At 38.4% G+C, this 12,563-nt stretch overlaps 1 protein-coding gene across 1 annotated transcript in view; it reads left to right on the top strand.

Moving 5' to 3' along the window:
• The first annotated feature begins 3,567 nt into the window (after positions 1–3,567).
• LOC128737916 (serine/threonine-protein kinase N) overlaps positions 3,568–12,563 on the top strand; it is a 214,563-nt gene continuing 205,567 nt past the window's right edge. Inside the window, exon 1 of the mRNA XM_053832689.1 lies at positions 3,568–4,475. Within this exon, the coding sequence (XP_053688664.1) occupies positions 4,455–4,475 (21 nt within the window). The 5' untranslated portion in view covers positions 3,568–4,454. The remainder of the gene's footprint in view (positions 4,476–12,563) is intronic.

Here is a 12,563-nt window from a genome sequence, read left to right on the forward strand (position 1 = left end):
TTGACACTCCTTCCAGCTAGCTGTCTCCATTTCATACCCACATTTCACATTACCACTTGCTAAAATTAGTTTAGAAAAGAATTCAAAGAATATTATTACGGTATCAAACCAATCGAATTTATAGCTGCTACGTAGTAATGTGGCTAAATAAGTTGAAAAGGTCCAATTCATGTAGGGGTCCAAATCAAGTTGGTTACCCTAAATACTGTATCATGAACGGAATGATTCGCAAATCGAGAGTGGTAGTGAGCTGGAAATTACAGCTCAAACTTCCCTGAAAGCGTTTTTAGTAATTCAATCGGAAACAGAAGAAAAACTTCACTTGATGCGATTTTCTCGACGAACCCGATACCGAGAATGTAACAATTTGGACTTCACTTACATTAAATATTTTATCCCTCTGCCTGAGGATATTTTCTAACGTTCCAACTATATTATATCGTATATTTTAATCTCACGTCAGATGTAATCAATAAGCATGAAGACTGATTACTGTTATGTTATATGATAAACGGAGAGTTTTTTTATCTACAGTAATCCAATTGTGTTGAAAATATAAAACAAGCATAAATTAAAAACGTATTTAAACCATATAAAGTCGTGATTGACTTTATATTGAAACAGATGAACTCCTGCTGCGTTTTAGAAAAAGGGATATTTTCTAGGTATAAGTCAAGTTTTGCCATTGTCTAAGGAGTTCTGCGTTTGGTTTATTAAACGCTGGGATTTCAGAGAATGTCTAAATTTAACAACTGTATTAAGTCATTAGTAAGAAATGCATAGCGGTGTAAAAGTTGGTTTGCCAATCCCAGCAATATCAACAGTCGTGTTTGTGGTAGTTGCATTGAGTCTTGTTTTAGAAACTATAAACTCTGCTGGTTAAAAATAGTAATACTGGATGGTAATATATTTGTTGTAAAATTTGGTACGACGGCTAATATCGTCTGTTGCAACTTTGAAATTTCTCGATAATTTAAGGGCCAATTTTATATTCTGATATGTATTCAATATCAATAGTAATCACATTTTTATTTTTTTTTTTTGATTCATAAATCTATTGATAAGAATTACCCAAAGGAATTGCATCGCTGAATCTCGATAACTGTTATTCTCAATTCTCAAAACAAACTAAGTTTTTTTTATTCCACAAAATCAATTGATCGCTGTATTGTTCCTTTGGTAATTCACGCACTAAAACAATTTAACATAAAAGCGTCATTTTATAAACCTTTTTACACTTCTAAAGAGTCTAATACGAAATGAAATCGACTGAAAGTTAAATACGATTGTTTTTTGTTTTGATTATAGTCACTTACCAGCTTGGGTCATTCGTGACTTCTGCGGGGTTGGGATTTGAACCCGGGTCCTCGGCGTGAAAGGCGTGAATGCTAACCACTACGCCGGGACTGATCCCTTAAATACGATGTATAATAGTTGCTTAGTTCACTTTTTTTTTAAATTCTAAATCATATGCTCTTACTGTTGATTTATTAGCTTGATATTCAGTTAAACCGAATATGCTCATAATCCGTTAACATATGCAAAATGTATTCTTCATTTGACGATTGGGAAGTGGCAATTTAGTGAATTTAGTGCTTAAACCTTTTGTTAACCTGCATCTTCTGGCTACGCATCCGATGTAAAAAGAAATAAAAATGATTCGTGTTTGTTTCATAAATTTGATAAATGAATGAACGAATGAATGAAATTAACGAATTTTATTGCTGACACTTTAGACTTAAGTCTAATTGAGTTTAGGTTGATTAATAAGTTGGACCTATTGATTGGTTATTTTCTGAAATTGTAAACCCCCAAAATGTTTAATAGCATTGTTAGATGTGGCGATTCCAATGAAGGTAACCACGTGTTTGTTTGAATACGACAACGGTGCTGCAAAAAATCGTACGATGATCATAGCAGCCAATGACATGGCGCATACAATGCGTTGCGGGTTTTATATGGAAAACTAATTTTTTGAGTTTTCCTATCTTCCGAGTAAATTTTTCAACTTTTCTCGCCGTAAAAACATAGCAGTGGTGGAAACGAACACCATAAAGAAGAGACGGCTCAAATCGGACGCTCCGTTCTCAAGTGATGCGCGGTCGAACTTTTTCACTTCCATTTTTATATATAAGATTTACTTGATCGCACCCCATGATAAATTTTTGATTTAAAATGAATTTAAATACTAAAAATAAACTGCACTAGTATTCTGGTTGAATGCATCTTAGAGTGTCCAAAATATATTCGTTGATATTTGCCGTGTCCAAAATACATTTTGGACACTGTCTAAAATAAAGGGAGAGGGTCCAAAATATGAAAACTATATTCTAAATAAAAATGTCTATAGCACATTTTTATCGACAAATAGAAGATCCTACAACACTTTGGCTTTTAGATAAGTTGTTCTAAAAGAGAGTATTGCATGATTTGCATAGCAAAACAAGGTTAGGGTAGATGATCCATTAGTTGCGCTACTAAGCACAATATAACTTCATTTTGCTTGTTTATTGAGGTATATGCTTCAATTAATGCTTGTGGGATATATATTTATCAAATACAAGGTATTTGTCACAAGGTAAGACAATTGCTTTCGTTGTACGAGAAGCTTTATGAAGAAAAATTGAATTTTCCGATTCAATTATATTGTACCAACAGTTGTGCTAATATTTCCTTAACTAAGTTTGATGTTCCTTTAATTGTGTTATGCCATATACATTGCTAGGTTGCTAAGTGAAAAAACATCGTAGCAAAACTATAGATGAGCGCCTATAATTGTGCGCTCCAACTGCGCGTTAGATTTTGGAAAATTGGTATTTTAGCAAATAATGCTTTAATTTTAAATGGTGTAGTCTAACTACCAATACTTCTAAAAGCCTGTTTTATATAATGAATGTAATTGTTTTATCTAAAATGCTACCGTGACGAAAATATGCATTAATAATGAATAGTAGCGCAACTATTGGTACTACCACAACTATTGGATCAACTACCCTAATACACATTTTATTCCAAAAAATGTAAAATTACTTCCTCTAGGGATCTAAATTCGGTTGGTTACCCTACATAAATATTATTAAATTGCAGTTGGAATGGAAACCCGATTAAATACCCATCGACTGATTTTGCCCTAAAATAACTCGCTATTTCGTTGCTTTATTCAACCGAAAAACCGAAAATTATTATTTAATTCAAAAATTGCAAAACGAGAGATGAAATTCAATTTACATTCAGCCGCATAAGGGTTATCGATTGACAGCGCGCGTTGACAGCATCTGCCAGTGCGCACATTGCTGTCAAAAACGAAACGTCAAGAAGCGAGTTGCGGAGTTTTGGTCGTATTTGTTTTTGTTTATCCTCTCCGTGTGTGTGCGTGCGTGCGACAAAGTAAAATCCAAACTGAGGAGCGCACTCATATTCGTTCCTCGAACGCGATGGTGTTCTTTTCTTTGTGTATTTACAGGCCACAGCTTTTATACAGCAGCGTAACGAAGCGAACGAAACTGCACGGTGGAATGTGACCAACTCAAACAACCGACGAACGTACATCACATCAGTCAGCCAGTTAGTCAGTTTTCTACTCATCATCGTCGCTCGCTGGTGTGGAAGTGAAGTTAGTTTAGTTCCCGTTTGTGTCTTCGCTGCGAAGTGTAATTAAACGAATCGATTGCAATTTTTCACTATATCCGGTTTGTTTGGACTCAAGCTTGTCCAGTTTCCGGTGCAGTGAATCGTGCCACATTGTGGTACGCGGATAAAAGTTATAATTTTTCTCAAAAGTTCGCGATCAGTCCGTGGCTGTTCGTTCCGTTGTTATGAATCGTCGTGTGCGTGTTTAGGGTGTTCCAGTGATAGACTAAACTGGCAGTGTGTTGGTTGCCTTCTTCATCCATACAGACAAGAGTTTGTTCGATCTTGGCAAGGAGTTGTGAGACGATTGGGGAGGAGGAGGAAGTTCAGGAAATTCCGTTCCATGTCCGCGATCTTCAACATCTCGATACTGTGTAAGGGAAATTGTGTGGTCGAGAAAAATTCGATTGGTTTTGCTGCATGAGAAGAATAATTCAATTATTGTGACGGTTATTTTCTACTTGGGAAAGGATTAGTAAGCTTTTTGTTTTGTACAGAGGATCGTTCATGTCGGAACGGCACTCAGCCAAAAGTTTTCGGTGAATGTGTTGTGTTTTCGGTCTGCTACGTTTGTGACAACATTGCGCGATCGCAAAAGGGGAGCCTGCTTTGTTAGCCAAGTGTCTGATCCGGTTGATTTCGATAGAGAGCTCCCGGTGTTTTATAGACTACGAGAAAAACGGTGTGGATTCCTAAAGTGTGTGAAAATAGTTTGAACCTCCGTTGAGACCAGTGAAAAAAGTGAAGGAATTTGCAAGTCGAACTACAGCAGCAGCAACAGCGAACTAGCTAGCAGAGGAGCAGAGCGGAACCACAATCTCAAAATGGCGGACTCGTATTATCAGGTATGATCACGGTTGTTTATGTATAGATAGATACGACGACTCACCCCGTCGATTGTCACGGAAGATAACCGGATTGGATGATGCAAACCAATGTAGTTACTGCTGGTGCTAATGCAGAATATTGGTCGGTTTTGGGTTGATGGAAATCGAACCGAGCCAAAAGTCATATTGCAAAGTTCGAAGTTATTTTTTCGCGGAAGGTCACTGTTTTGCGATCGCAAAAAATACCTTGGGTGCGTCTATGAGTGGGAGGAGGTGTGAGGTGATCTCCGATCATCGTCATCAAATCTGTGAGAAAGGTGAGGAAAAAACAATCCCAGAAACCGAGCTCGTTACGGTTGTGTGGTGCTTGTGATCACCTTCGCAGCAGAAATTGTTCCCTTCAACTTCAATGTTCAATCCGGTCCCGTTTCTTTGCCTGGTAGTTGACAGGTGTGCGTTTTTCATTCATGCAATCCACGGCCGTCTTGCGTGTGAAAACGGATTATTTCACTGGACGAGGTATGAAATTATATAGACGCTTAACTAAGTTCCCAATTGCTACTAGGAACTTAGTTTGTTGAAAATTAAAAACTCGATTTCTTAAGCATTTATCAGTTTCAAAAAATTTTGAATTTTTTTAATAAAAACGTAAGTAAATTTTTTCCGCAATTCAGAAAAAATGTCTGGGAAACGTTTATACCAACAAGAAAAAAAATATTTTAAAATTTTTCCATAAGGTGGAACATGGTCTTCTGTCATAGATTGACATTTTGACGTAGGACTACGTATTACTGGAAAGTAGGGAATTGTTACAAAAAGTCTCAAACTGCTGACGTCACCAAAAATTAACTGGTTTCTCAAGCAATCCGAAAAATATTTTTATCAATCGATCAGAAAGTTTTCTAAGGATTAAACAATACATATTAGTAATTTTATTTTTGAAAAAAAAATTGATGAAAAATGCATAAATGTTAAGCATTGTCATAATTCATTAATCAACCAATCAAATATGAGCAGACTTTTCCTTCCTAGACCTGAGATGTCAACCATATATACCTGCTATTTGATTATTTTCATTTCTGAGGAACTAACAGGGATTTTCCGTCCCAACTGGTCATACATTATGTTCATTATGTCAACCTATATCAATATGATGTCCTGCTCGTAAAGTGTGTTCATGAAACTGCGCTAACATCTCTTAGGTTCGATCGTTTGCATCGATATTCTATAAGAATCTACTCAAAATTGAAGTCATATGTGAAAATGCAAGTAGTGGAATGTAAAACTTTGTCAATTTAAACCCATTTATCTTAGTAGTGAAATGCAACGCAATAAGTGCGGAATCAAACCCAAAACCTTAATGGTTCCAGGTTCATTCTTGACGAAAAACTATGAAAACTGTGTTGCAATGCACACTTTTGCAACACAACTGATAAATGTTCAAATTTCAAGAGCATGGGTGGGATTAGCATGTCGGCACGCAGAATAATTCTAATAGCGAAAATCCTGAAATGTTCAAGTCTGCGGTGTTCAAAATCGTTGAAAAGAATGGATAAACTTATAGAGGATTTACCGAAAACCCGACGCAGGAAGGGATTGAAATAAGGTGCTTGAAGCAGTTCGCCTCTTGAGATTAAATGTTACGCATTCTGTTCGTATAAAAAAATGAACATAAGTATCGGAGCTGTGCAAAAAATCAAGAAGCACCATAACAGCAGAACCTACAAGAAGCAACGAGCACCTAAAAGAACTTCTACACTGCAAATTTTCTCGAAGAAAAGGCTAGGGATCTGGTATAACCTTCTCCTCCGAAGAGTCCGATCGATGCACTCTGTCTTGGTATGGCAGGGAGTCTACTCGTTTGGATTGAAGAATTATTCGTATTTCACAATGAGCACGATGAACGACTAGAACCCAAAACCACACAAAGATCATTTCACGCCCACCGGTATGCACTGCCAGTTGGCATGATGGAAACCCCGGAGCCCCCCACCACAGTCGAGTCATTAGAGCCAGCGTTCCTAAGTCGTCCCAGTCCTGTGTGGGAGTGCTGGCACATCGGCTCCTTCGTCCGGTACGCGCAACGCTAATAGTGGACCACCCATCATTGCAAGTATTCACGTTAGCAGCCCTACGGTGCATCCTGGTGCGCCTGCAGCCCGTACACTCCGTTGCACTCCTTCCGTGTACTATCAGAATGTCAGTGGTTTGCGGACTAAAATTGCTCGACTACGATTATTGCTATCCAGTTGTGAGTATGTCGTACGTGTCTTCACGGAAACATGGCTTAGGGCTGACAAAGCTCTATTCCGTTGTGATCGTAACGAATTAACCAGCAAGCACTCACGGGGCGGTGGAGTATTGATTGCAATTGATAACGCAATCGAATGCGAGTCCATTATCCCTGCGGATTGTAGTGAATTTGCACAAATCGCAGTCCGTATTAAGTTGCAAAGTCGCTCGGTTAATATACATAGTTACTATTTCCGCCCATTCCGCCCACGAAAATAGCGGATCGTCTCTCGGAGTCGGACGTAATTCTGTCAATTGGAGACTTAAGTTTACCTGACTTGAGGTGGTATATCGACGATGGCATTAACGGACATATTTCTTGAGCAAAACTCGGCAAGGGCTCGAGACAAATTAATCATTTTGTCAACGCGAATGGCAGAGTCTTAGATCTTGCATTTACCAATTTGCCGGAATACTTTGACATAATCGCGCCATTTTCTCCGTGCCATTCATTTTACTACTTTACGAGGTGGACGCACCGATACGAGATGCTGAATTCAATTTTTGCAGACGGGGAGTGGAGTACTTATCTTTCTGATATTGTTTCAGTTGACCAGATGCTTTTAAACCTCTCCTGAATTTCGAAACGTAACCTGCGTAACAACCTTCGTAAAATGCGGAACCAATACCAATAGTTCTTACCGTTCTTACTGCAACCTGCAACAACATGAAAACTTTCTGCACAGGATTCAGTCAGCTGTCAAACAGAATCCTTCGCGTTTCTGGGATTTTATTAAGAAACGAAAAGTCGGTAACAATGTTCCTTCATCCGTCAATTTCGAGAAAACAACTTCTCACTCCAACTCGGAAGCAGGCAATCTGTTTGTCTCGATTTTGGATTGAGAGTATCCCAGGTAACCAATCAGCATTACCATAAGCAGTAAATCAATCGCTTATTAGCATATCTGGCATTTTATACAGTACGCTGCTGTATATTAGCTTTTTGACTGCGTAGCTGTTGTAAATTAGTATGCAAAATTCGATTTCAAATCTTGTCGGTTATAAGCTGGTAACAAGCCTTGTCAGCATTATAAGAGGGTTAGCAAGTAGCATTTAAGTAACAATTAAGGTGGCTTAAATGCTTATTGACTTGCATGTAAATAGCATTGATAATGCTTATTGGTTATCTGGGAGGAATTGATTAAATCATCACCCGTCCAGCGGTAAAACCGGTTCGCACACATACCGTACTTAAATATCAATCTACCGCTTATACAGTTTTTTGCAGACAAAGTCCAGAAAGCCCTGGAAGCTCTCGACTCCACGAAAGAACCCGGAACTGGAACCTGATTGATCAACCTGATTAGCCAGACCCCTGGAGCCGATGCGAGGGAATGTACCTCATTGGCGGCTTAGTAATCCACCATTTTTTACAATTTCGTTTCATAGAACAAACTACGGCTTTAATAATTATATTAGTTTTTGCTTACGGTCCTTTAATGATGTTTGTAATGTGTTTGTGTGTGAAATCTGTCGATAAAGAAGGGTCAAGTCTTAGAAAGGACGTTTGAGCCCAAAGCTTTTTTCAAGTTAGTAATCTATACGACGTAGTTGGAGATGGGAAATAAAATCAAGAACCAAGAAAGATGGTAGAGAAGCTGACTTCGTTGAAAGTTTCAAGAAAATGTGGTTTGCAGCAGTCCGTTCCAGAAGATCGTAAAATGGGTTCAACGTGCGCTGAACGAAAGACAGCAGGAAAGTGAAAAAGTCACATGGGAAAAGCTGCTTTACACTGCAGGTGCAAAGGGAATTTATTTCTCCAGCGGATTATGAAAAGGCGATGAAAAGTGAATTCATTTCGAGAATCTTAAGCGTCAAATATCTTGGGTAAGATCTGGGAAACCATCTACCATCATCCAAGACAATGCTTTCTGTTTGGTGGGATCAGAAGGGTTAGATCTACTACGACTCTACTACGGCAGCTGCTCAAAGGTGGCGAAAGTGTTAATACTGGAAGTTACCGACAAGAAATGATCAAATTTGGTTCCACGTTTGGGTGCAAAACGACTAGAATGCCGAAAAAGAAAGGCAACAAAGATATTTTTAAGCATGGTGAAGCTCCATCACACACTGCGAAACCGATCAAGGAAACAATTAAGTAATTTGATTGGGAAATTTTTTCACATGCGGCTTGCTCACCACACTTGGTTCCTTTCGACTACCACATATTTATATCAATGAGACACGCACTTTGCTGAGCAGTGCTTCAATTCTTAGGAAAATACCTTTATAAACGGTTTGCTTTTACAAACAAACAATTCTATTGGCGTGGCATCCACACATTGCCAGGGATATGGAAAAAACCGTTAGCCACTCTCGGTAGAGCTTCCTGGCGCAGGGCTTGGCCACCGTGTTTTCTTTGTCGTTCCGGTTCGGTGCCTTCCGGACTTCGAAGACGTGGAGAACGGCACGTTTCGTTGGTTTTTTGGACAAACCAGGTGGATTACGGGCTAATGCAACGATTCCATTAACTCTAGCTGTACCAGCCAGACAAGATTCGAACATACGACGACTGGCTTGTTAGGCAAGCATCGTACCCCGGAGCTAACTGGGCGATTGATACGACGAACAGAACAAATTAAAAAAGCAAATACTCGGGAAGCACAGCTCGCTTACTAATGTTTGTTTGCTGAACGTCTTAGTAGAATATATGAATTGAAATTATTTGATCTTGAAAGTTTTCAAATTGCGACCACTGACTTGCCAAAGCAAAAGTATGCAATATTACGGGAACAATATTTCCTTAAAAAGCAACATACTCGAAGCATGAACCGTTTCGCAAGCGGTTTTTGGTCCCCTTTCGGAGACTTATTTTTGAAAGATAAAATTAAATGTATCATAATTCAAATTGAAAATCAAATGGTTTTTTAGGCAAAAAATTATAAGCAGTTTTCATTGGGTTAACGGGAGAGCAACTTTTGTTGGAGCTTGTCACTTTTGTACCCTGTATTTGTTGACATTTTCCCTTTCCTGCATATTCGTGGATTTTTCACCGAAAAACGGAACTTTGTCAAATATTATAGTTTTATCTTGCGGATTTCAGTGATATTGATCGAGAAAAGTAGCGCCCTTTATTTGCCCAGAACTGACAAAAACAGATGCGTACTTTGAAGATCATTGAAATTCCTACATAAATTTCATTATGTTGGCATCAAATTTCAAACTTAAAATTTGCTCCATTTGGTCACTTTTTGTATCCGTTTGGTCACTTTTTGGTCACTATTTCTGTTCATTTACCCGAGCAGGAGCGAAGAGTAAAATAATATCAAAATGTGTTATTGGAAATCGAGTAACTCATATCAAAATTTGGTCTTGTTTTGGCTGACATAGTTGGTAAAATAACAAAAAATAATATCAAAATCTTATTCCTTCAAGGCCAAAAGAATAAAATTTCTTTAATTAATAAAAAAAAATTTATGAAATATATCGAATGTCATTTTAAGACCAAAATACGATATGATAACAAAATCAGTCATTAAACTCCCTGGGCATGGCATAACCTTGAGGATTGCTTAACTGCAACCAGGTCCCAGGGCTGGTCTGTATCTTTACACAAATGAAAGATGCACACTAGTGATGCCAAATGTGGTGAAGCCTACCCAAAGTATTTTTGAATCAATTTATTTGGCAGAACGTTCAAAATAGTAGCAAGACGTTTGAAGATTCGATTTACGAATCTTAATTTATATACATATATCTATTTTCTATTGATTCAGGGCTTTTGGTAAGGTTAATCACAAAGATATTACCTTTGACTTGGCTTGCCCGAATCGCGAATTTTAATCTATCCAGGGCAGTTGCCCAAGGGGTTTTCGTCTTTTTTTCTTTTTTCAGTTTGTTTTCGCTGGAAGACCAAGTAAATGTCGGCAATCTAAGATGACCTGAACAAGAAAAGAATCTGGAACAACATGACAACAACAATAATATGGACCAATAACTGATTCAGGTGATGTGACGGGCTACAGAGAATCCAGGTAAAGCTAACAAAGAAAAAGGCAAGAGAAAGGTAAGCGAACCAGTGATATTCATAATTTATAATGTTTTCTAATAGGTTTAAATATTACTAAGTTTATTATTATTTCTTTAGCGAAAAACATAACATAGTTGCATACTAAATGAAAACTTGCCTAGAAGCGGGTGTTAGATTGGTCGACAGTAACTCAAAAATTCATTAATACATTTGGCAATCAATTGAGTTTTCTTGAAGTTTTCAGAAGTATTAAGCGAACAAAGTTTAGATTTACGTCAATGCAATGCATATACTGCCATTATGCACATATCAAGTATGTACACTGTTGATGGAGATATGCGCATGATGTTAGTAAAACAATAATTTAGTGGGTGATATTACCTCTAAAGACTCAAAAAGACAAGATTTAAAAATTCTCAAATCCTACAAAGTATCTTAAAATTGATGAGGCATTACCAAATTCAAATCCGTTTCTCGACTTGTTTCTTAGTTAAGAAAGGAGAAACGTTCGACGTTACGTACCTACTCATCTGACCATCACTCGTCTTCAGAATCATATTCAGCCACCATGCACAACTACATCGCACTACAGTAAACTTATTTTGTTTTCGAAACCTATCTAAAGACAGTACTGGCCAACCAGTGTTCAACCGGCCAACATAGGCTAGTCCGTCTGGAGTACTGCTCTGCAAGATAGAAGTTAAAATTTAGTTTTTGGGTTGAGCCTTGAAAATCAAGCTGCCAGGCAGCAGCTCCACCTCAACACCCCACAAAAAAAAAAAAAAAAAAAAAAAATCAGTCATTAAATTCATCTTACAACCACTGTTTTAAATATCTACTCAATAACAAAATGTGTTATCAATGTATCTTAATATCTATTCAATAATAAAATATACCATTATAACACAGTTTGATATTGTTTTTATATTATTTTGCTCTTCGCTCCTGCTCGGGTAGTCTCTAAAATCACTTTTTTGGATTGCCTCTTTGGCTATCAGCCCTGTGTGGGAGTGGCGATGGGGTCTTCCAGCCTGCAGTGTTAGGCAAGCATATTCGTCAATCCGAAGCTGGCACATCGGCTCCTTCGTCCGGTACGCGCAACGCCAATAGCGGACCACCCATCATTGCGAGTATTCACGTTAGCAGCCCTACGACGCATCCTGGTCCTTCTAACGACTTATTCTTGAATTGAAAACTCGGGTTTTCGTATGTAGAGTGTTCCGGTTTGAGCGCCAAATGTTTCGCAGACCCGCAAAGGCATTTTCTAATCCGTGTAGCTATATGAGCCGTTATATGGGCGTTATCTGGCTACCAAGATATTAAAGGCATCTACCTGCTCAACTTGTTGTCCGGCTACTGTGAAGTTGGTGAAATTGTCAGTGTTCACTACCATAGACTTAGTTTTTGCTACATTGACTGTAAGACCTGCTGCCGGGGAGCTCTCGGAGAGGCCATCTAACTAGCTCTGCATATCGTTTCGGCGTTGTCCGAGCAGGACAATGTAGTCGGTTAGGTCGAGGTCATTTAGCTGCTCCATCGTTAAGGGACTCTCAATTTGGTCCTGCTTGGGAAGTACGCCAGAAAGAGTGACAAAGTCTCTTCGTCTTAACGAAATTTCTTACGACCGCGATTAAGCTTAGACCAGTGTGATATTCTCTGTTACGAAAGTGTGCCGGAAAAAAGGCAAACGTTCATTGTCCCAACAGATCGCTAATTCTGTACGACGCACGATTAAACTTAGGCGAATTTAATATCTGCGTTGGGAAAATGCGCTACAGCTATAGTGTTCGGTTGTAATATGATTCTATATGTATGTGCACACGTTTGTCATTTTATTGGAAGGG

The sequence above is a fragment of the Sabethes cyaneus genome, chromosome 2 (genome assembly GCF_943734655.1).
Source record: "Sabethes cyaneus chromosome 2, idSabCyanKW18_F2, whole genome shotgun sequence".
Taxonomy (NCBI): Eukaryota; Metazoa; Arthropoda; class Insecta; order Diptera; family Culicidae; genus Sabethes; species Sabethes cyaneus.